Raw genomic sequence first — 26,542 nt, forward strand, 5'->3', positions numbered from 1 at the left:
TGATTTGATTAAATAGCAAAAAAGCTACGAGAGCCGGTGTACTTCTGGCTAAAAGATTTACACAGGCCAACGAAGAGCTGATAATTTAGTCACATTTGATAATGAAACCACATAAACTTGTATGTAGAATTTAGCCAGATGTCCATATGTCTGTCTGTCGATTAAAATTTCAGAGCGATCTGCACAGTCCGTACTAGTTATACGTGAAATAGTCCTTGTTTATCATAAATCGTGGTGCGCAGCGACAGCCAAGGTGCGAACCGCTCGCACGCCTTCAAAAGTAATCCTGGAATGTAAGTTTAGGCTGAACTCTATTGCAAGGTGGAATGAGACTTTGTTGCACTCTAGTCAGCGAGCTGGCGTATGAATTGGCGAACTGCGATTGTTTGGAGCACCTAGTTAAATCCGAGCTAATTTTGGGGCCGAGTCGATAGCAAAAAGGGTGGTAGCAAAACTCCTTCTCAGATACGAGTTCTGATAGGACTGATCCATGTGGAAGAAATATTATCACCTCATCCACTGTATACATCTTATTTTCAGAATGAGAAAAGTACAGGGCATATGCTCTACCGTTGTACGATCTCCGCCAGATTTATGTGGCATATTTTAGGTTCGCATGCATTGAGAATGGACGAGCTACATTCTACTCTATTTGTCTTTCCCTATCCCTTACATCCTCTTCTAGGTCTTAAATCGAATGAACAATATTGCTTGAGCACATGAAAATTCCGACCATCCACAACTCTATCCCATTCCAAGCCTTCTTGATACCACATTTATTATTATCGAGGATGTGGTAACAAAATTATGCGGTGGTGAATCTCCACTTCAGTCGAGTATTTATCGAGTATTTTTGGTGCTTGAAATCTCAAGAACTTTGTTCGTTGAAACATTAAGAAAGATTTATTTCAATCTGCTCCTCTGCTGATACAGGATCGATCCGGAATCATTACACAGGCCGACAAAATTTAACCAACATTCAGACCCAGAAACCAGACTATATATTTCCGAAGGTTTATGATGCGCTGAATCCAAATCTGGCCTCAGAATTGCTCTATTAGTTTGAGTTTTCGAGATATCCTAACCTAAAAGTGCAAAAACCCCATTTTTGCCCATATTTGAGGTTATGTAGCCTTGCAGATGTTTTCTTTCACCAAAATTAAAGGATGGCATCTTTAAATACAATCCTTCTTTTTTCAAATGGCGTTTTGTTTGCTCAAATATCATTTTTTTTCGCAGAGATATCGCATTTTGAAATTTTCATGTTTCGAAATTTTCCTACACCTGAAAATCGATTAAGATAACATAGACATGATATATTCGATTACTAATTTTCTTGAATTGAGTCTTATTTTTCTTAAAATTTTGTCTCACACCATAAGTGGCTGACTCACCACATCCCTACACTATCTAACCTTTGGGTACCGAGTCACACACAGCCCTAACCCCTAGAAACCACCCCTATCATACCGCGAGCAGGCTAACCCACAAACTCCAAATTTACATACTATTAATCCATATATTTCAGGCCCTCTTCAAGTCCTATGTTGTTACTTTGGAATTTCTGCGCGCAGGTGGTGTTAACGCATTACTTTTGTTTTGCCAATATTTATCTTGAGGGCGACTCTTGTTGCTGTTTCTTGTACCAGCGCTAATTTCTGGAGCATACGGAAGTGCGTGACAATAAGCAAATATCATCGACATATTCGAGATCGTTAGGACTTCCACACAATCGCCAAGTTATACCTTTTGTTTCAAAGAAAGCCTTTTCATACGACGTCCAAAACAATATTAAAAAGCAGTGGCAATAACACACAGCTCTGACGAATGACCGTCGTCACTTTTATATGTCTCCTCAAGTCTCTGAGCTGTGCAAAATGCGACAGCAGTGACCCGGTCGGAAGCCTGCTTGTTCTGTTCTTAGTCTCGTCTCAATTGCAATCTAAAGTCGTACGTTGATTATTTGTGCGTGCTCAGCAAGTGATCCTTTACCACTCTGATAAGTCGCCTTTCTTAGCGACGTTGAGTTCTTCCAGTATTTCTCCTGAGGCCTAAAAGTCCTCAATTAGAGGACTAGTCGGGTGAGCGCTGGCTTCACAGTCCGCTTTTAGCACCTCAGGAGAAATGTTGTCAAGTTGAATGAGCACTTAATTTAGCGAAAAACACTTGAGTTAGAGGAAATAAGCTGTTAATTTTTCCATTGCCATTTCTTTTTAATTGCACTCCCAAGTTTTGTGGACAAGTTTGTCAATATATTTATAGCTTTGTGTGCAATAATACATATATACTTGTACATACATACATACACACATTAACATATCTCAATATATGCCGTTAAGTTTATCAACAGTACATCGATAGCGATAGCAACAGCAACAATATATCCGTGTATCCGTTCACTCGTCTCACCGTTTGTTGTCATATCTCTATCTATCCAGAACCGAGAAACGCTAACTATAACTTCCAATGACCATCGACGAATGCAACGTTTCATATGCGTTGGTATGCGTGTGCCACTGTATAGATGTGTGCGTTAGTGAGTGTTTTACAAAGCCGTTGGCGATTTACTGGCATTTATTTGCGGCAATCTGTGATAATGCGATACAGCTGCAGCAACAACAACAACTGCATATAAGGCAATAGCAATAACATCAACATATTGAGTTATAGCTGGCAACAACTGATGCAGAGACCACACCAACACGCACATAAAACACACAAAACACAGGGTAGCGATGACAATACCAATCAAATTGACAGCAAAAACAAAAACAATAACAACCAACCATTGCTCGACTCGTCAATAAACTTGCATACCAACAACAACTATCCCAACGACAGTGGCCGCAACAATGCTGCGCTGTCGCTGCCATCACTACCGCGGCAACAATCAGTGACCACTTTACCCAGTCGACGAGTCAAGCAAAAGACTTAGAGCTACTCGCGCATATCCGCTGTCGGCTGAGAATTTCGCGGTTTTCCCAAACAAGCGAACGCAACAAGCCAGAATGTCAACAAGTACGAGTATGCAGCCAGTTTGTTAGAGACGCGCACTGACACTCCGACGATGCCATCAACTACGGCTTCGATGCTGGCATGAATGGTAGAACTGCTTGGTTTCCCTGGTCCGTTGTTGTATTTCTTCTTTCATTGTTTACTGATTGCTGTTGCAGTCGTAAAAACGTATATACTTACCATATATGTATATATATGTATATGTATATATGTGTATGTATATATGTGTATGTCTATATGTATATGCCTTTCTGTATGTGTGCCATCACTGTTGTTACTTTGATTGTTGCAATTGCTGTTGATATTTGCCTGTCAATGTATCAACGCCGTCGCAATGGGGACAATTTCCGTCGGTGGAAATTGTCTGAGAATCACTTCACCGCAACGGTTACACGTTCGCATTTTGTGGTGCTTTCAATTTGCTGTTTACACTTGGTGGAAGTGCATGAATATATAGGTAGTCTCTATGTGTTGAAATATTATTTATGTATGTATGTGCTTTAAGGTTACAGATAGCCAACCAACTACTAAACAGGAAACTACTTTTCCAAGTGAATATAAAATTTGGTATATTTTGTGACTTCAGCAAAAATATTTTGTCTTAAAAAGGGTTATTTTTTCACGCCAATTCACACCAGCGCGTGCTCTTTTCGTGGAATTTCTGGGAATGTTCTTCGCTAGATTTCACTTAAAATTTAATTAGCCCACTGTTGACGCCTTTGCAAACGACGCAATATTACCAGCTTCTGAATTATATTTAATTTTCGTAACTTAATTGCCACACCTTGTTTGTATTTTTGTGAGGGAAAAGCCTCAACTGTCAGACGATAACTCAACTCCTCAAAAGAACAGGACACCGCTTCGAAGAAAAAATTTAGGAGTAATAGTTAATTATGCACTTTCGGATTTTAATTCTTTTGAATAGTAAGAAAGTATTGAACAAATTTTTATGTTTGTTAGCCAAACATTTACATGTGCATTCCGACTTTCAAAAATCGGGTAAAATCTGTAGTTGCATTCCATACGTCCATATTAGTTTGAGCATCTGGTTATATATCAGTATTTTATAAAATAGATCGCTTGCCCACAAGCCAGATTATGTTTCAGTATTTCCTTTCCAACTCTTTTGTTTAAGATGTTCGTTTATTTTGAGTTTAGTATCTAAGGTCATACCCAGATATTTACGGTGTTGTGATGTGGTATTTATACTTCGTTTATGTACAAAGGGAGGTATCTGAATTTGTTGTGGATAAAGTCGATATGTGATGTGATGGACAGAGCAAGGCAAGAAAAACATAGAACTTTGCGACATATACTACAGCTGCCGTGTAAAGGAGCGCAAATTCGATGTTGGATTTGTTATGGGACGAGCGTCTCGCAATAATCCGCATCAAAGCGAAATTTTTCAACATCTCGCTCATTTGCGATTTCGATGGACAAGAAGGACGATGCGACCAAAGATTCCTTCTATGAGCACCTGAACGTTCCTATGAGCGCTGCCTCCTACACGACAACGACGACAACGCCCCAAAATTCTACCAGAAACTTCGACGGCTTACAGAAGGTTCTCCTGTAAGAACAAAGACGGCAATTTGGAGACTGTCATGTAGAGTATACTTAAATTATGGGGGGAACTGGTTAAATAGTGACAGCTACGCATGTCACAGATAATGTGAAGATCCTGATACCCCAATCGTTGATAACGGAATTATCGTTTCGCTACCCGACCATGACGAGGTGAGAATAGCGATAACGCGGCTAAAAAACAACAAAGCCGTAGGCGCCGACGGACTGCCTGCTGAGCTATTCAAACATGGCGACGAAGAGCTGGTAAGGTGCAAGCATCAGCTTCTATGCAAAATATGGTTGAAAGCATGCCTGCGAATTGGAATTTAAGTGTGCTCTGCCCAGTCCATAAGAAGGGCGATCCTGCAATCTGTGCCAATTATCCTGCAATCTGTGCCAAACATCGCCTATAAGGTTCTAGCGAGCGTATTGTGCGAAAGGCTGAAGTCCACCATCAACCAACTGACTGGACCTTATCAGTGTGGCTTTAGTCAAGTTTTTGAAAAAAACCCACTAAAGGAGAATCGACACACACCATCTTTTCGTCGAATTCAGAGCTGCATTCGACAGTAGTAAGGAGGTACCTATATGCCGCGATGTCTGAAATTAGTATTCCCACAAAACTAATACGCCTATGCAAGATGACGTTGCTCATTACCAGCAGCGCCGTCAGAATTGGCAAGGCCCTCTCCGAGTCGTTTGATACCAAACGAGATTTCAGATAGGCTGACTCACTGTCGTGAGACTTTTTTAACCTGATGTTGGAAAAGATCGTGCGAGCTGCGAAACTTAATTGCTCAGACACAATTTTTTATAAAAACGTACAATTGTTGGCGTATGCCGATGATGTTGACATCATCGGTCGTAACAAGCGCGCTGTTAGTTCTGCCTTATCAAAATGGATAAAGAGGTAAAGCGAATGGATCTGGTGGTGAAGGAGGACAAAACGAGGTACCTCCTGTCATCAAACAAACAGTTGGCGCACTCGCGTATCGGCATCCACAGTTGACAGTTGTGATTTCGAGGTTGTAAAATACTTCGTTTATCAAGGAACCAGCATTAACTCCGATAACAATGTCAACGTAGAATCTTTCTTGCCAACAAGTGCTGCTTTGGACTCATTTCAAATCTAAATCGTACAATTTCCGACACAAACCAAAATAATACTACAGCAGAAAGTATAACACAAGAACATCACCACCCCAAAGGGTAGAAGAAAAACACCGCAGGTTCACAGGAAAAAGTATCAGTAAAGTATTCACTGGAGTTATTCGAAGGAGTTTATATACAACGCTTAGGGTAGATGCGTTGTTGAAAGAGTTGAAAGAGTGTCTCTTTGTGACAGCAGTAGCCTCAAAGAATAATTTGTCTTTCGTTCTCCATTTTTTCGTATTTACCATTTAAGTAAAGAAAGCGGAACATAATGAAGAAGTGAAACCCTGGGTTATAGGATAGTTGCTTTTTTCTCTCTCTAACATTAGATGCATACATTTGATTGCCATTATCGTAGCTTAAACCAGTTCTATAAATATTTCGGCGATAATCACACGACCCAATGGCAATGCTTGACTAACTTCTGAAGCGGCCATATAAAATTCCACTTGAAGGGTAATTATCGCTCACTAACTCTCTTGATGGTAATCCGCCAATTGCCACATTTTCTATAGCACGCCGCGATATTATTATAGACAAATTAATAGTTACCGTTACTCGTTTCTATGGAAATTAAATTGGAGCTATCCTCTTCGTGATTTCAAGTTATTCATTTAATTTATTTACAAAATCTATCAACATCTGAAGGGATGTAAAAAAGTGCTACGTGCCGTATGAGTAATTTTATGTACAATTCTCGCATAGCTGAAAAGGCATTTAATGGTTTTGCTTATATTTAGCACTCGTCTACTCGTATAGTGGAAATTTTATTGCACAGGGGCAGGTTCTGTTTAGGAAAAACTCATTTTTTTGGCCAGTAGCCAGAGGTTCGTGAGAGTTTCTACAATCCTAAATACGTCTGTTCTTGGTTTATTAGCCGATTCTCTGTAATATTTTACCCAAAGCTACTTTGCTGTTTTAACCATTTTGATGTCTACTCCTTTTCCTGCGAAAAAGTGGAACCGAATTGTTTTTTGGATTAGAGCGGAATTAGACTGAGCAGAATACGCTCTAGTTTCTAAGAGGTTTTCAATGGTAGGGTCCGGTATTTTCGATCACTAAACCCAACTTCTTCCGACCCTGCAACATCAATTGTATTGTTGATAGAATTTATTACATATTCGTTTGTAGGTAATGCCAGAAAGTATGATCCTTAATTGGTCCTTAGCCTTTCTGTGTACTTACAAAGGGCCACATCAACGAACTTCTCTTGAACACTAGCGAAATTCTATCGGTCAGTCAAGCGAAACAATTCCTAACACCGGACAGAGAAATTTCTGATAAGCTACTTTCCCTCAGCAGAGTACACTTTTAACTGGTTACTTTTCAGGCCACTGTAGCCTGAGATACCACATAAACAAAATTGGTCTCTCTAAGACCATCATCTGCCGATTCTGGGAAATGGACACTGAAAATTCAGAAAACTTCCTTTGTAAATGTTCTGCACTAGGCGTGCACCACCTTGTTGGTATTGCCGGGCCTCCATATAAATTATGGAACAATAAACTCCAGAGTGGCTTTAAAATGTTTAAAAAGCCTTCAAATATAGGGTACCTCAGCAGGCTTTGCAAAATAGATCTTTGCATTAGGCATGTTTTTTCAAAACAGGCGACCCTCAACGCAGGCTGAGTAAGTCGATGGGTCCTTCTTAGGACGTCGTCTTGGACCTCTACCTCGAGGCAAAGCGGAAGCAGTCCCGGGGTTGAGAGTAAAATGCAATGGAAGAGGAGGGATATTTTTAGTGGAATCACCACACCTCTAGTAACGGCGCGAAGGCAACGGAGCAAATCCACCTCACCGCAAAAAAAATATCGAGTAATTTTATTTTTGGATTGGATTACGACAATAATCTTACTTTTCCATAATACTCTCTCTTTTGAACCTCAATGAACCAATGAGACACCAGATAAAGCAGCCATTCATTCCTCCTCAGTTGTTCACGTTTTACTTTACCCAATACCTTCGATAATCTTCTGGAGATACTAGCACTTTTTGTGGTAAATTCTAAACTTCCTCATTTTTATCAGATACACTATAACAAGCATATAAATCCTGCAAAAAGGTCTAAGGGGGCCACTCACAGTAAAAGTACTACTTATTTGCTGAATAACTTGTTTTGACATAAATTAGCCTTTATAGCGACTGCATAACTAGCCGTTGGCAATATTTTTCACCCTCTAATATTCGAAGAGCATTTTTTTTGGCCTCAATGATGTGCACTGTGACAAATACTTAATATTCAATTCTTATTATTCTTTACTATAATTCTTCGTTCTTTGTCACATTCATTTCTTATTTCTAATTAGTATTGCTTTTGATGATTTAAATACCGAATCCTGGCACTTTGGAAATAAGTTTTAAACAGGTTTGCTTATTACCTAATAACGCAAAAATATCATAAGAATAATAACTGTTTCGATGGGTATATTGTTAACGGTTTTCCATTTTTAATTTTTTTTATATTACCATTAAAAAAAATAACAGCAATGAAACAAAAAAATATTTAATGGAGTTTACTTTAAGAGTGCAGAATCATCAAATATCAATCGACTAAAGCTCGCCACTGCTTGCCGAAATCGGAAAAATCGAATAAATAAAGTCCTCAACTGAAATTCTTAAAATAATCTGCTAATAGAAATCTTGCTTAGTATCTGCTACCTACTATGAAGATTCACCTAATAACCTCATAAAATATTGAGTGAATGGACGAATTTATCTGTAAAATTTTTAGTACGTGTACTCACCTTTTGGGGCAAGAGGAATCCACTGTCAAAGCTGACCTTTGATCCAATGCCACGAAAGAAGTTCTATGGAGAAAATGAGAGAAAATTCTAGGTAAATAGATTTACAGCATACATATGTAAGTGCTCCTAGAAATATGCAATGATTATAAATATTTCATTATATTAGCTTGTCGGCTTAACTTGGGCAATGAGTACTTGCGCCACTGATGCAGTGCACTTCTGAAAATATCTCCCTTCCCTATCATGATAGAATATTTTAGTAGAACTAAGCCTGAATAATATTTCTGACAAAATGATCGGAAATTTTACAGGGCAAACGGAAATTGTAATGAGATTCATAAACAACCCGTATTCCTTGCAAGATAACTATTTTACATCGGGCACTCTGCGGGTAGGTAACCCATAGTTTCAATCTGACTCGGAAATCTGATACTCAGATGTGTTGAAGTTTGCGAATGTTACAACTGGTGCGGGGCCTGTGGGTCTAATTAGAAATTATTGGTATCTATTGGAAATTATCAGACAGTCTTTCAAGCGGAAATCTATTGCATAGAAATCTTTTGCAGAGAATGCCTTCGAAGCATATCTGCACAATCAGGCCACCTTACGACCACTACAGTCTTACATATTAACATCTTCTTAACCTAGATAGAGAGGGCTTTCGGAATCTCATTCGATATTTCATGAGGCTCTGTAGTCTTCCTCAACATTTTACGAATTTAGAATTAGCAGCTCGCGCAAGATGAAAAGACAAAAAAGACCTAGGTGGTGCGATAGTGATATGAAACAAGAAGCTTGAGAAGTTATTCAAATTCATCAGAAGCCTTCAATTTTAAAACTTTTTTTGATAAATTCACTAAAATTTTTTTAAGACAAAATATGTAGGTATTACTTTAGGGAAATAGAAAGTTTGGACATTACTTAGTCAGACATTTCTTTTTGAAACTGCATCATTAGATTTTTGAAATCCAGTGGCCGAATAATTGATGCTTGCTACCAAAATACCACCACGCGCCATTCGCGTTTTATCGGCTGCGACTTAAAATAAATGTTAATTTGAACGATTCGCCAAAACAGCGGTTGCGCAAACAAAATTTTCTGCCTCATGGTCGTCAAGCAATAGTCCTCCATGCAACCATTACTTTAATTTGAATTCCAAATTCGCAAAATTTAACAAAGATTCCAAAAAAACTAAATCGCTTCTGTCTACAGAACTCACTCACATAGCTTTAATAGGTTTACTTGCTTTTAATATCAGGCATCCAAATCAGCATCAATATGAGGGGAAAAAATATTGCGCAGAAGCCTGGACGATCCCAACATCGAATGAGTCGTCCCTTGGAGTGTTTGCGAGAGAGATTCTGCGAATTTTTATGTCTATAAGTTTCCGGAGATATGGACAAAGCGCAGAGAATCTAAATCCAACGGCTCCGCTGACTGGGTCATATCGTGCGAATGGATACAAAAGCTCGGCCTCTAAAAGTAATCGATGCAGTATCAGCTGGTGGTAGCAGCCGCGTCGGTTTGCACAAAAAAGAAACAACTGGTGAGCTTTGTTAAATGGCGTAAGCGGTTATCGTCCCAGTGAAGAAGAAGATTGGTAGAAAAAGTTTATACTTGTTTTCCAGAGTAGAAAATTATGCGAAATTTATTAGAAATTTCATTCTGAGTACAACAAAATAACGACATTTTTTGGATTTATAATATCATATGCGCTAAATGGTACTAAATTTATACGTAGGACCTTCTCATATACATACAAAAAAAAAGAAAATTTATGTTTCAAAATTTGTGCAGGCGGTCTGTTTTCATGTAACGAATGCTCGAAATTTTTTTGTATGGAAGAAAATACCCCACACCATTAGGAGAAAAGTTGTCAAAAGGCAACATGATTTGTGAGCTATTTCAAACTTACATTTTAGCTACTACATTTCAATTAGCCACAACCCTGCATACAAGAAATTCTTTTCACAATTCGCAAAAAAAAAAAAAATGTTAAATTTTTTTCAAAATTTTTATTAACTTTTTTTTTAAATTGTACAAACTTTGAAACTTGACGAAAACATGAAACTTGCATACCATTCGGTAGCGCCCGAGTCTGAAGCCCTATAATGGAGCGCCTGATAGATAAAAAATTGTTTTCTAATAACTGTCGCCCCTTAGCAGGCAATGGCAAAATTCCTCATAAAAAATCCTGAATCCAAAATCTGCAAAAATTTTTTTTTTTTTCAATGTGAATACAAAAAGTATCCTGAATCCAAAACCTGCAAAATTTTTTTTTTATTTCAATGTGAATACAAAAAGTTTGAACTAAAATTTCAGAAATATCTTAGACTCAATAATAGATAATACTCAAACAGTGGCTAATTGCAATTAGCGTTAACCGCTTCAAGCTACTGATGAAATTTACCAGGTGTGTGATATTTAAACCAACTGCCCGACGAGAGTAGGGCAGTTGAGAAGAAGGTGCTGAGATGATTCAAACTCATCCTCCAGACAGCTTCTGCAGAAAGGACTTGAAGCAATCCCAAGTCTCACCAGTACAATACCCGGTAAGGATACCCCCAAAATTCTACGGCTTTGTTAGCCTTTGAAGTTCCCACGAGCGCCTCTGATCTACCCGTGGCCAGAAGAATTTCACGACTTTGCACGTTTGCGCTCCAACCCAGCGCTCGCTGAGTTGACACAAGACCAATCTTTCTAGGAGTAGTCCACCAGTTTTCAAGGGAAGCCTCCCCTGACTACGGAATATTAAAGACATAAAAATGCACATAACTTTACACTACATACAAATCCAAAGAATTTCATTCCCACTAACTGCTATGTGGTACCAATACACCGACAGTAGGCAATCTAACATACAAATCTTCAGCTATCACATTGACACCCTCATATCCACACTTGATCTAATCAAATTCGAACGTCTTCGCTTCATTAACACATCAGAAATATTCTCCCACATCAGTCTAATTTTTGCAACTCTTTAACAATCATCGACATATTCCACTTCTTAACCGCTTGCCTATTTTTCCGAACTCTTATCATTTTCTAACATCAACCTACTAACCTTTTTATCTATGCCAAATACAGAAAATGTATTAAAACTTATATCCTTTTTGAAATCAATCCTTCTATATTAAACTTTTCAACGAATTCTTCTCTCTGCCTTCTAAATAATTATTCAAAGTTAATCTCAACATCTTCGGTAGTAATTAGTTCTCCCACGAGCTGAAGGACTGCGCTATCATTGCTCCTAAGAACACCACTAACTTAAAATTTAAATTATAAGTTAATTATGAAATAAATAAACTTTTTCTCAGACATCAAAACTTTGGTTGTTAAGGCTCTGTATTTGAGGACAGCAGTCGGAAACACCAGAAGAACTTATTCTTGTTTTTATAAAATTTTATATTTATAATAAAATTTTAATTCATCATGCCAAATCCGTATATGTTACACAAAAGCTTTCAAAACCACATTTTGGAAATGCCACTGCATAGGTTTTTATTTATTTAATAAGCCAATGAATATAATAAATTTTTATAGGCTAAGTAGACACATTCTAAGGTTAAGAAAGTACAGTTTTTATACAGTATTTATAATACATATTCAAAAATTTCAAAAGGCGATATAAAAAAATAAAAAATCTATCTAATAAAATTTAGAGATTATAAACTCAATTAACTCTCTAGTAATGGGAGCGTTTCGAGCATAAAGAGATTTTGAGAGACCGCCATAGAAAAACTCTGAGCTAAGAAGAGCTCTGACTAGAATTATCCTCTCACGAATCACAGGACAGTCAACAGCATCACGAATCAAATCAAAAATGAAAGACAAAGATAAAATGACTCTCTTATTCTGCTGAGATGTTAAGTTAATCAATAAGCATCGCGTTTCATAGATAGGGGCAGGATCCGAAAAGCGTAAATTACGCAACGCGAAATGTAAGAATACTATCTGGATTCGTTCCATTCTAGCAGGATGACACATTTATATTGAGACCGAGTGAAGGACGCAAACTCAAGTTTGGAACGTACAAATTCCGTATATAAAAGTTCTAGCATATAAGGGCAGGAGAAATCGGAGATATGACGCCTAACCAAGGAGCCATGCCATGATTTGGTAATCATAACATTTATATGACTATCAAAAGTAAGCATCGAATCAAATATTAGACTCAAGTCCCTAATTTCACTTACACGTGACGGGGACGTGCTATATATGTGGTAAGAGATATCTACAACAGAAAAAGAAAAGGCCTAGAAAAGGCTTTTATATTCAGTAGTGATTGTTACTCCAGTTACTGAAATTAAGTCAATCAATTTGCATCAATTCAGAATCGCCGAATAAATCTTAATGTCATCTGCACAAAGCAGGAAGCAGTTTTTAGACACACCAGTCATGAATTTTATATCAAATTAATATTTTGAAAAATGACTGCTACTAACTCCGCTAAAAATTTCTCTAGAAATTGGGATAATTTACCATTTTGAATTGGATTTAAGGTTTGGTAATATGGGAAAAGTTTGGTTTTAACACTATTTTTTTTTATTTGCAGAAATTGCCATAAATGGTCTAGTGATATAAAATGGCCACCACTATTTTTGGCGTTAGTAGTACGCCCAACTTGTTTTTTGTTATTCCCTCAAAGAACCTTACTTCTATAACTTTTTGGCAAACAAATTTGTGTTTTATTGGGTCTAACTCGTTTGTTAAGCTTTTTGCTAAAAATATTTCCTGAAAAATATATATTTTTATTATTTAAAAAATATTATATATGTATATAGACCCAGTAGAGCACACATTTTTTTTTGCAAAAACTGCATACCCAGTATTTTGAATTGGTCTTCGAAAACTGGACTAATGAAAGCATATACAAGATGGCACAAAATTAATCATCCAAAAAATTTTTTTATTAAATAAAAAAACAAAATATTTTGAGTGATGGAAATTTTTACTTTGACTTTTACGAGCACCATTGCTTGTCTGTGTGAATACTGCTGCTGTCTACTTCACGACGCCATTTTGCAAAAATTATAACATACCTATTCCGATAGGGTGAATAATTCTGCGCCTTTTTAGTCAAAATAATAAATAAATAATTGATGCGTACACTTCTGCTAGGCGCTTGGCTGAGAGCTCCTCCTCCTATTTGTGGCTTACGTCTTGATGTTACTCCACAAATGGAAGGACCTACATTTTTAAGCCGTCTCCGAACGGCAAATATTTTTTATGAGGAGCTTTTTCATGGCAGAAATGTACTCGGAGGTTTGCCATTGCCTGCCGAGGGGCGATCAGTATTAGAAAAAAACTGTTTCTATCATTTTGCTGTTTCATGCACGGAAATTCAAACCTACCCACTCCCGCATGGTAGTCACGCACCAACTCATGCGGCTATAGCTGCCGCCACTTTACTTATTTGCTCTTAATTCTATATTTATTTGCTTGTTATTTTGTTGCATTTGTCAATCAAAAGAGGTCATTTAGCTACTTACGGATAACAGGTATTAGGGATAAAGAAGGTAAACCATAAGAAAGGTTTGAAATTTTTCGATATTAAGTGAGGGTCAATTCAAAATTCCGACTAAGCAGCACTGTCTACAAGGTTTTTTTTGTAATTAAAAATTTGCACAAAAACTGTCGAGAACGACTTGTTCAGCAGCTATTATGGAAAATACTAATCAGTTCTGAATCTTTTGAATAGGAATGGCTCTGTGCGAGATAAGTTGCCATAATTTGAAAATAAACCTTTTTTCGCGTATTACATTGCCGCTCCAGGCGCAGTATTGGTGTGAATAATCATTATTAAATTTTTACTATTGAATGTAAAAAAAGCAAAACCCTGACGTGTTAGTTTATAACTTTGACCAGGGATTATTTCCGAATAATTTATAATATTATTTGTTAACTTTTTATATAAGGCACATTTCACCAATTTAAGTGAATACAAATAGCCTAAAGGGAAACAATGAAAGTGGATATAAGAGAAGAACATTTTAGCTAACCTTCACTAGCCCAGCTGAGGATTTACTTCTAGCTGGGAATACTTGCAGAAACTACCGGTTCGTTTTCGGTTGCTAAAAAATTGTCGCACTGGCAAAGGGCGACAGCTCACACACAAAAGGTTATTAAATTCACATTTTCTTAATTATTTATTTGTTGTAATCGATTAGAAATGTGGCTACTTACAACGTTGCGTTATTATAAAAAGTGCGCAAAATTAATTTTAGAATAATATTATAAATAAAAATATGAATGTACGTGTAAAATTGTTTTTTCAATCATTACTCACAAAATGTTCTTCAGGTTGAGGAAATGCACTTTCACGTATTCAACAGCAACGATTTAGAATTCAATTCGCAAAACACAAAAGTTCACAGAGGTCACTTATTCTTTGCTCGCACCAAATTTATTACTATGTAATATTTTATCTTGAAAGTAACGCTCAATTGATTTCAAAACGTGCACTTCCTTTGTGCATTCGAAAATTGAACGACTAGCGCGCAACAACTTAACTCTTTTTTTAACTATTATATTTTATCAACAACTTGTGTTTACAAATAACTATTTGACTTTACCGAAGAGAAGGAAGAACAGCACTAAATTTTACCTGACTTGCATTCGCGCCGAATGTCCGCTTCGAACTGAAGTCACAAATGCACGCGACTAATCGCTGAGACTACAACTCCGTTTGCTTCTCCTGTTGGCTGTTGATTGCCGTTGTCGCTGTCGTTGCTTGTGCTGCTGCTGCCGTTGCTTTAGTTGCTCTGCAATGCCTCTTGTGTTGCTCTTACTTTATTGAGCGCCAATTGTGCTTTGGTTGCTGCTGCTTTCTTTGTTTGCTATGATTTTACATGCGGCTCGATTGCGTCGGTTGGATGTTCGCTGTTGCAGTTCGTTTGCTTGTAGGTTGAATGGTTTGTTGTCTCCGCCAACTTGCAACTTGTTCGTTCGTTGCATACGCGCTCTCTGTCCTGCTGCTTGCTGCGCGCTCCCTTACTCTTAACTAACCAACGAAAACTTGTTTATGTTTTATTGTTATTGCATTCTTTGGAGCTCCAGCTCTCTCTTTCTCTCGGTCACACACACGCACCCACCTTTTTCCTAGACGACCTTGATGTGGCGCAGAATCCTCCGTTTGTTTTGTTGGCTTTCTTCTTGCAATTGCTATATTGCTGTTGCTGTCGATGCCGTGGCGCACTTTCAAATGTTGCCGCTGCTGTTTGTTGTTTATAGCGGTTGTGGTGAGTGTTGCTATTGTTTGAATGAGAATGTTTTGGTTTACTGTGGCGCCTTTTTTGTTTATCGTTAACTTTTTCGTATCGCACAGCTACGCTCCCAAACGTTATGTTGTCGTTCACGTTTTTCTTGTTGATTTATCTATTTCCGGCTTGAAATGTACGAGTATGTATGTCTGTATTTTATACGTTTATATGTATGCTGAAACGTGAGTTAAATGCTACAATCATGCGGATGTTTATAAGTGATTTTTGCCGCTGCTACTGTGGCTGCTGTTACTTGGCTAATGGCCTGTGGTTGGTGTTGCTTGTAGAGTTTGTTATTAATTGTTGTTTCGGATGTTGGGCGTTCGTGTTGAGCTGGTTTCTGCATATCTGCAAGTAATTAAAACATATGCAAGATTAGTAAAATTGCTTGGCCACTTAGCGTGCTACGCGGCGGTAATTTGGTAGGAATGTAGCCACCGACGGTCACATGGGGCCCGCTGCCAAGCGATTGAAAATTTATGTCAACGGATATTTACACACACATTTTTATGTACATATACGGATATGAAAGGTATAAAGAAATAGGTACGAATACATCACGCAAATTTTAGAAGTAATTTTTAGAGGAGAAAATACAAAAAAAATCATAATAACAGTAGCTTTAAGCTTTCAGGAAATATACGTTTGTTTTCTAACAGATGAAGGAATGAATATCAGGTAATAAAAATATAAGAATATAAAGAAAGATGCCGAGATATGATAGATTTAATATTGTTCAAGCATTTCGAAAGTGTGTCCATTAAATAAGCAGACTGTGTAAACCTTTTTATATCCATTAATTACACATTTACTTATTACACTGTGCGACAGTGATTTTATACTTTTATGGAGACCTAGTACAACTTGTAGGTATAGTAAAACTAAGAAAAATGGTATAGGAGAAATTTCCAATACACCCCAAAAATCTCGTTTTATGGCCATAAAACCGTTTTTCAGTAGGTTGATGTGAACAATCACTCCTAACTTCGCCAATTTCCATCCGATTTCGAATTTGTTTTTTTAGTTCGAAAGAACAAAAACAAGCCTTTTTGACAGTGTGTTGACAATTTTTCTGAAATGACAACTGACGAGACTGTAGGCGGAAGTATTTGGATTTTTTTTTATTTTTTCTTTATTTTTTCAACTTTGACATATTTTTTACGATATTATCCGTTATTGAGGATTTTTTTTAGTACACTACTGTTATAGTAAATTTAATTTTGCGTCGAATGAGTTATATTTTACTGTAATTGAATTAAAATTAAAAGAGTTGTGTGAGTTTTAAGATTTTATTCTGTTTTTTTACTAATTTGGTATGTAGGTATAGCTTACGCTAAATGGGAATAAGGACGTGTTTTGATGTGTTATTATAGATACGTAATATTTATTGGAGTATATATGTATACATAAGAGTACACTGTACTGCATACAACAGAACTGGTTAGAACTTACGAAAATATCTGACATATTATAGCACTTTTTTTTTCAATAGAAATATGGAAAGCTCCCAAGTGTACCAAAGTTCACACTGTACATTGATTAACAAAAGAAGTTTGTTATTATAACTCAACCTTATTAAAACGTCAAATTTTTATTGTTTGTTTCATTGAAATTCAAGAGATATAAATGAAAACGTTGCCAGAAAAGTCGAATTTCTCAATATTCTCCGATGATGTGGCATCATCAGCCTTATCATAAACCAGATGATTGTAATTTTTATAAAACGGACGTAAGCGGTCATCATTATAAAGCTCGAAAGCACATAAAGTATGCTGATGTTGCAACTGTTAAGAACCCCGTAGTCTTGGACGATATGATTGACTCAGCTGCAGGTCATGAACTGAAGGAAGTTCAACTCATTGCTGATGATGATCAAACTGATAACAATAAACCTGATGATGAAGAGTACTTTCCGTCTGGTTGTAAGTCTTCAGAACGACATATTGTATCAAATTCAGATTTTCAGGATCTTTCTCGTGATTTACTTCTATCGGGAAGACAATCTGAAACGCTCGCTTCTCCGTTGTGTACCATACCGTACAGTGCTGCACTGCACAATAGTCCAATAAATATTATGTGTTTATAATGACATTTTCATGCTTCGATGCCTACATACCAAATTAGTAAAAAAAAAAAAAAAAATCTTAAAACTCACACAACTCTATTAATTTTAATTCAATTACAGTCAAATATAGCCCATTCGACGCAAAATTAAATTTTCTTTAACACTAGTGTACTAAAAAAAATCATCAATATCGGATAATATCGTAAAAATTATGTCAAACTTGAAAAAATAGAGAAAAAATAAAAAAATTCCAAATACTTCCGTCTACAGTCTCGTCAGTTGTCATTTCAGAAAAATTGTCAACACACTGTCAAAAAGGCTTATTTTTGTTCTTTCGAACTAAAAAAACGAATTCGAAATCGGATGGAAATTGGCGAAGTTACAAGTGATTCTTCCCATCAACCTACTGAAACGGTTTTATGGCCATAAAACGAGATTTTGGGGGTGTATTGGAAATTTCTCCTATACCATTTTGTTTAGTTTTTCTATAGCCACAAGTTGTGCTAGGTCTCCATAAAAGTATATTTAATTTTTTTTTTTGTCACACAGTGTTATTTATATATTAACTATTGCAAGAAAAACCTAACGCTACGCGCTACGATTACGTTATCGCACGCTTCTAGTTCGGGGAAATCTGGGGACAGGGTGGATTCACTCAGTTCCTTCTTCGCGGACATTCACTCTGGGGAGCAGTGGCCGGAGAGCAATAATTCGGAACTAGAAAGGCCAAGAAGCCTGGCCCTGGCTGTTCAGGCATGAAAATTTAGGTATTCGGCTCACTGCCGCTTTTTCCAAGCAGAAATAGCCGCTCTCAAGGAAACTGCACCTACGCTTCAAGGAAATAAATACTTGTTCTGATGGCCAACAAGTGCTTGGGCTCACTCATAGTGCGATTAAAAACTAGTAGGTTTTGACTTCCGTTATAGCCGCAACCGATGACAACAGAGGACACACTTCGTTGACTAATTACGAGGGTAGCTCGAGCTCTTGTGACTACCTAAAGTCTGGTTTTGGACAGGAGGGCCTCGTTTCAACCCAACGAGCACTGAGCGAAAGCCTTGAAGTGCAGATCTGTCAAGGCCTTCTGGGCACATGGTTTGGGAGTTTTTAACGAACACTGTTCATCTTTCATCCGTACGCTTTCTTTCTTTCCTATCATCGTTTCTTCTCAATAGCCACTTAGAAAAGAGGCTCTTTGGTGTATATCTGTGGATTGAACACCAAAATATACGCTTGTGGACAGCATTTGTATTATTGGCTGTATACTTGCTGTATATCAAATATTCAGTGCCAGTCGAAAGATTGTAAAGCTCAACGAAGGATAACAGCAGTAACAAAAATTAAAAAAAAAGACAATTATCGGTTTGCTGGCAAAATAGAACAATTTTTTCAAAAGGCAGCATATATTAATAAATTTGTATGTGTGGCTTTGCAAGTGTTTTTAATATTTCAACGCTGTCGATGTTAGCGCCAACATTGCGATGCAACTTATTGTGCTGTAGGTTTGTTGTTCATGTTGTTCCTGCGGTTATTTTGCTGCTGTTTCTGTTGTTGAGGGTTGCGTTGCTGATTACATGTGGCGTTGAAATATGTCGAGCGTGGAATGTAAGCCACTTGCGACTAAAACTTTTTCCATTGCTCTGCATGCAAAAATACACAAGCGTTAGTGTTGCATTCTGTTAGACTGTTTATTTGTTCATTTCATTTCATTGCGTTGCGTTTTTTGACGAGCTTCGCGCATATTACTTCTTTATTCGCTTTGAATGAGAATTCAAATGTGTGTTTGTGTGGCATTTACGTACATATAAGTATGTATGTCATTGTTAGCGTATGTTGATATAGTTTTTGTATGTATTGTTGCTGGCCATGGCCGCTGGAGCTAGAGCTCCAAATTGGCTTGTAATGTCTTTTTTAGTTTTGTTGTTGCATTTTTTGACTTTAAATTGTGTGTGTGTGCGCCTATGTGTGTATAAGTCGGAGTAGTACTACAAAGCCACGCAAATTCGGCAAATTAACTACATGCATACATATTTGTGTAGATATGTACGTAGATATGTATATGAAGAATTTAAGCCTTTCAATATCGTTGCCACTCGAGCGAGAATTACATTATTACTATTGTCATAGCCGCCCAAAAAGAGGGACATTGTTTCAGTTAATATTGTTGTTATTGCCGAGGCAATGGCTGCATGCTTTATTGAAATTCCTGATGTACTTACAATATTTTTATTTCATTTTATTTTTAATTTTATTAATCCGTATTCAACACAACAATCTTTTGCTATATAAAGTAACAGTATATTACAATTTTAAAACTTAAACTTATGTGGAGTAAGTTCGTAGTGTTTTTACCAAATACTTTTATTTAAACAAAAAAGCAATATATCAATAAGTTAGATATTCGCCGTTGCTATTTGCAACCTCTTCCCGCCTTTCAACCAAATTGTTGGTTGTTGTTGTTGTTGTAGCAGCATAAACATTACCCATACTTACATATGGGGAATGCTGCTGGAGTGACAGTCCTTGGCCGGATATAAATCCGGGATGTTTCGGTAACGTTGAACCGGATGTCGTGGAAACGACCAAATTGTTGGTCGTTGGTCGCCATTCCGCCAAAAATCGTCTGGTCTGGTGTCAAAGAAGTTGTTGAGCTAGTTTTTAAAGACCTCTTTGTTAACGAAGGTTGACAGGGAGCGGAAAAGATGGTAATTGGGAGGAGAATACGGCGAATGCTAAATGACCTTCTATTAGAGCTCTTAGAGTGCGGCTTTGACGACTTGTGCAACATGGGGCCTGGCGTTGCCATGAAGGAGTGTGGTTTGATTATGTCGATCAGGCCTTTTCAGTCGAGTAACCTCATTCTCGCGGTGTAGCTGGGCAATACAGAGCTCTTTCTTGACCGTGGCATTATTTTTGAGCATTACCTAGTGCACCATGCCAACCCTGTCCCAGCAACACTTATCATCCATATATTTGGATGAAGATCCGGCTAGACTTTCGGCTTTGGTATATCTCTTGAAGCCACCCACTCCTTTCTTTGATTCATATTGATGTATAGGCACCATTTCTCATCTTCCGTGACGATTCGGTACAAAAAGATCTGTATATGACCGCGTGCTGCTCGATGGCGAGCGCAGTTAATTTTTTCCGCCAATTTTCCGACTAGTTTGGGGATCGTTCCTCTGTTCCTTCTTTATACACATCGCAAATGTCCCGTGCTGCTTTGGCACCTTTTTGACCTCAATGAAAAGCAAAGAGCACGTGTCGAAAATATTGATTTTTGCTCCTGGGAATTCCATTTCTAAGGCTCAAAAGTAATACAAAATTAAATAACTCAAAAATACAATTAACATAGTTTTGTAGAGCAGAAAAATGTCTATCGAATGAATACTTACCCTTTGCCAAACAGCAAACAAAACGCTATGAACTTAATTCCCACCCGAATAGTAAGAAACAGAGCGTTATAAAATATTCCTCTCGAAAACAAGATCAGATCAATCAGGGCTGCACTTATCGTTGAGAAGCTGAATCAGTTTGGTGTTAATGTTTAGAAATACACGATTCGAGGATGCCTATGTGCAGAAGGCCTTAAAATCCGGAGCACGTTGAAAAAACCCCTGCTCTCATTTTCACACCTTGAAGAACGACTTGCACGGACTAGGGAAAGTCAATTGGGCGAATAGTTGTATACGTTGAGCATTGTGTTCTGCTGATAATAAACAACATCATCGAACTGTTCAACATCCAGTTATGGTTTATGTTTGGCGCTGCTTTTCAGAAAAAGATTTGAATTTACCGCCAATTTGAATGCGGTTTTGATGAATAAAATTTACCAAAAAGTGTCATTGCCATCAGCTGCGAAGGTATTTGGAAGAACTTGCTAGGGTTTTTTGACATTTTGCTTCCATTGTATTCACATTTTCGTATATTTATTCAAGTCCACTCAACAAATGAATGATTACAGAAAATTGTTCGCTTAAACGTTAAAAAAACACAAGGAAAGCCGCAAACAAAGAGTCATCGTGTGAATGCACGAAGATTGTATGAAAAATATTTCAATATTGGAACCAAATAAAACATGTGTCTGTCCCCTTCGAATCTCACTTACTAAAGATTTTCGTGTGCGACCCAGCTATCCACGCTATTAGTAGACTATGTTCAGAATACAGAAGGTGGTGCCTTCCGAAGACCTTTACTTTGTCCTTGTCGAGTTTGACAATGGAGCGACGTTAGTATGGAAAATAAAAAAATTTTTGCGTGCAAATCCATGATGTGCACGTGAATTTATTCCATGACGGAAAGAATAATGAGATGGCGCCTATCGTGGTACCGTTACTTTGTTCTCAGCGAATTTGACAATGAGTTACGTGGTTTTAGCACCAGTTTTATAGTCTCGGAGTTTTAGTTCTTTCTGCGTGACAATTTTCTAGCCTGTTCCAATTGAAAGTAATGTTTTAAAATTTGGTAAAATATTAATTTTTAAAAAATTATTTCAATAATTCACTCAGTTTTATTTAGCTTTACTTTTTTTAACATCTGGTCGCATTGCCCGCGATTGCAGTAGTTGTTGGTGTTCTTCTGCTTTCAGCAGTCAAATCTCTCTCTCGCTACTGCAGTGTTGCCTTGCTTTGGATATAAAAACGCACTAAAATGCCCATTTAAAATAAAATACCCAATTTTTATTGAATTACTTAAAGAACTTTGTATGCGTGGCTAATTGTCTTTAAAATGTATGTTTTTTTTTTAAATAAATGTGTTATGGATATGTACAATTTAATTTATACGTTTTTTTGTTGAAGGGAACTCTTTTGTTAAGGGAACGACTTATTTGCTATATTTCAGGTTATGTAACAAAATAAGGTACTCTTTTTGTAAAAATGTCGTTATGGTTTTTTCAGTATTTTCTGGTATTTTTTTGCTTATTTTTATTATGTATACACCTCTTGGTGCCCTATGTCCCACTAAGGATTGAGGACCAGACGAAACGATTACACCTCTATGGTTTTAATTCGCATTCAGTAAATACAAACGCTTTTTAATATGTGTAAAAAGCTTTTCAATGTTAAGAAGAGTTGACAGAAGAACATTTAATATTCTTGCATTAACTTAAAATGAGCAAAAAATTGAATTTGAACTTTCAAAATATCAAACTTTATAAGAATCAACAAATTTGCATTAGCACTAAAATCTTCTCAGAATGACCTTTTTTAACATTCTTTGGTTTACTAATACAGTTTTTTGTAACTTAGGGTTTCGGTCGCTTTAAATTAAAAACAAAAAGAAATAAACACCAAACTTAAAAATGTTCGCATTTTGGGTATAAAAAAGCACTAAATTTATTGTGAAGAGCAAATGGTTGGCAACACTGCACAACTTTGCAAAAGTGACGTCACACCTTCTTTGATGGGCGCAATCTTGTTTCTATCATTCTTGGATTTATTCTACACTCTTCACCTTCCACTCTCTTTCGCTCATTCTATCTATTCTTTTTATTTGTTTATTTTCTGTACTGATGTTACGGCTGTTGACCAAACGCAGTCTTGTATTTTGTCATTCTTGCTATTGGTACTCGTATAACATGTGGACTGCCACATAACAAAAATATGTATTTCAAGCGGTGGCCTTATAGTGACATTACCCTACTAATCTATAAAGTACAGTTGTTGGTTTAAAATCTTTTTAAATATGATACTTTGTACTGAATTAAATAATAATTAGAACTTATTGGTTGGTATTCGACGAAAGTTGTTTATTCCAAAAAAAAAAAAAAAATTATAAAGTAATTTATGCAAAAAAAAATAGTTTGGTCTATTGTTCATTAAATTTAAGAAATTTATATTCCGGACTGGATCCCGAAATTTCGGGATAACTTTAAAAATTTCCGAGATCTCGGGATTAACAATACTTGTTGAAATTAGCATACGTAATTTACGAGCATGCATGCACGCACACAGACACATGCGCACCTAACTACATGCAAAAACAAAAATATCATAACAATAAAAACAATAACCGAGCAGCAGCAACAAATTAATTGGTTGCCTCAGCAGCTGCAACTTCGTATTTCTATGCACTTAAATGACAAATAGCGGTGACAGCAGTACGCATCGTATTTTAGTTGCACGGCTGCAATATTGCCGGCGGCTGATAACTACTGCAGCGGGTACAGTGGCAAATGCCTCCCACTGCATTCTCTTTTAGTGAATAAAATATAAATTGTGCCTTTGGCGTATTTAAACTATTGCATGCGCCTTAAAGTATGCTAAGCTACTAGTAAAATAGCATTAACTTTATATGGGCGCAAGCGTGCATTCACCAACACAAGTACACGATGACATATAAATACGAGGTGTGTTCAAAAAGTACCGCGAATTTTGAATTTTCGCAGGTTACGTTTATTCGAATTTTGATTTGTTTGTGGTACTCATGTCTCTCACTCATGCCGACGAGTTCGGCCATTTTGAATGTTCAGTTAATTGTTGACAGCTGCTTTGCTTGCACGTGTTTCGGCTCGTCTTCGATTTTTACCTATCCAAAAAGATGGATCAAAGAACCTGTATCAAATTTTGTGTGAAAAACGAAATTAAGTGCGCGGATGCATTCCGAATCAACGTTTATCGGTGGTACAAACTGTTCTCAGAAGGCCGAGAAGATGTGAACGACGAAAAGCGTGCTGGACGCCCGAGCATTTCAAGAACAGACGAAAAAATTGATGAAGTGAAGAAAATTGTATTGGTCAATCGTCGAATCACCGTTACAGAAGTTGCTGAGGACCTAGACATATCGATTGGCTCGTGCCATTCGATTTTTTTTCGATGATTTGCTCCGACGACCCAAATTTGCTCCAGAGAGTCATAACTGGTGACGAATCGTGTATTTATGGTTATGACGTGGAAACCAAAGCTGAATCCTCTCAATGCAAACTGCCGCACGAACCAAGACCGAAAAAAGCACGCCTAGTTCGGTCGAATGTACAAGTTTTGCTTACCGTTTTTTTTGATTGCAGGGGCGTTGTGCGTAATGAGTTCTTGCCACAGGGTAAAACATTCAATAAGGAATATTACCTGCAAATTATGCGCAATTTGCGCACAGCAATCCGCCAGAAACGCTCGGATTTATGGAAGAACAAAAATTGGCTTTTGCATAACGATAACGCCCCTGCTCACACATCGTTGCTTGTGCGCGACTTTTTGGCCCAGAACAACACACAGCCGCCGTATTCCCCAGACCTGGCCCCCTGTGACTTTTTCTTGTTCCCGAAACTGAAGAGGCCCATGAAAGGACGACGCTACGCTACGATTGACGAGATAAAGGTGGCATCGAAGGAGGAGCTGAACAAGATAAAAAAAAAAAAGATTTTTTGAAGTGCTTCGAAGATTGGAAAAAACGTTGGCACAAGTGCATAATATCTCATGGGGATTACCTTGAAGGGGACAAAAATAGATATTAATGAATAAATAAATAATTTTTGAAAAAACACAAAATTCGCGATACTTTTTGAACACACCTCGTACATGCACTTGCTTTGGAACCATTAAGTACTTGCCTACTTTTATCGCTTATTTGTTAATTTTGAAAACCCAAGCGTTTTCTATTTCCTCATTTCTTTGATGATTAGGAGCACAAAAAGTATTTTATTCGAGAAAATAAAACTTGTAAACCAAAATAATATGACAGAGAGGTAGGCAGCAGATCCCTAGGATGAAATAAGGGGTGATAAATTTAGAGGTATCGGATTTTGAATTGAAATAAAATAACAAAAAATCAAACTCATTGGGCAATCTGTATTGTTTTTGGTACAACCATTCATGACATTTATTTTTCAAAGATAAAAACATTTGAGTTTTGGCGAAAGTAACACGAACAATTTCTTGTTATTTAGAGAGTTGCCAGAGTTACTGCACCAGCGAACGAGCGCATTCATTTCTGATAGCAACAATCCTCAGTGTTTCCAAAAGCAGAAAATATTTTCAAGTCATCAGCATACAGAGGAAAATTGGCAAACAAAAAACAGGTAGAGTATACTCTCTCCTAACGGACACCTCTCTTAAACGTAGACCACCTATAAACGGACAGTTTTTTCAGTACTCAAAAATTCTTAAGGGTTTTTCAAAAATTTTCCCTCCTCTCATAACAGGACTTGTTTTCCACTCCAAAGGATATTTTAATTCCCCATAACCGGACAGCCTACAACATTGTTTTTACGTTTACTCTCTACCATATTCGTACAGTTGTTGTTTATTGAATAACACGTATATGTAAAGGGGGGAGCCCCCTAAATACGAAGAACTTGTTTTTAATGCAGTAAAAACATAAATGTGTATTAACATACATATACTCGCACACGTAGTTTCTTATTTCATTATTATTAAAAGACAAAGTTAATGGCATTGAAATTCGTAAAAATGAAAAGCTTAGTGAACGTGAGTTGGCAAAGAAATGCAAGATCAGCAAAACCTTGGCTGCTTGCGTCATCAAAAATAAAGCCCAAATTTTAAGTTTGTGGAACACTGATGCCAAACCGGAGAGAAAAAGGACTCTGCTACAGCTCAAAGGTTTTAATATTGATAAATTGTGCAACGAATGGTTTGTGAAGGCACGAAATATGGGCATTCCTTTGTCAAGCACACTTACATATAAGGAGCAAAGCTGAAGAAATTTCAGTGAGACTCAATTACGATGGCTTTAGTATATCATCCATCAAGATGATGCCAAAAGTTTTACTCAATTTGACT

At 37.1% G+C, this 26,542-nt stretch overlaps 1 protein-coding gene across 2 annotated transcripts in view; it reads right to left on the reverse strand.

The window, feature by feature from the left end:
• Window positions 1-26,542, reverse strand: part of LOC128867644 (BTB/POZ domain-containing protein Tiwaz) — a 146,037-nt gene that overhangs the window by 87,274 nt on the left and 32,221 nt on the right. The window contains exons 2-3 of one of the 2 annotated variants that reach the window (XM_054109065.1): window positions 15,088-16,090; window positions 8,478-8,540 (exon numbers count right to left, since the gene is read on the reverse strand). In XM_054109065.1, the coding sequence (XP_053965040.1) occupies window positions 8,478-8,540; window positions 15,088-15,098 (74 nt within the window). In that variant the 5' untranslated portion in view covers window positions 15,099-16,090. Of the gene's footprint in view, window positions 1-8,477; window positions 8,541-14,769; window positions 16,091-26,542 lie in introns of both variants that reach the window. The other variant, XM_054109066.1, reaches the window with a different exon arrangement.

This window comes from Anastrepha ludens, chromosome 6 (assembly GCF_028408465.1).
Source record: "Anastrepha ludens isolate Willacy chromosome 6, idAnaLude1.1, whole genome shotgun sequence".
Lineage (NCBI taxonomy): Eukaryota > Metazoa > Arthropoda > Insecta > Diptera > Tephritidae > Anastrepha > Anastrepha ludens.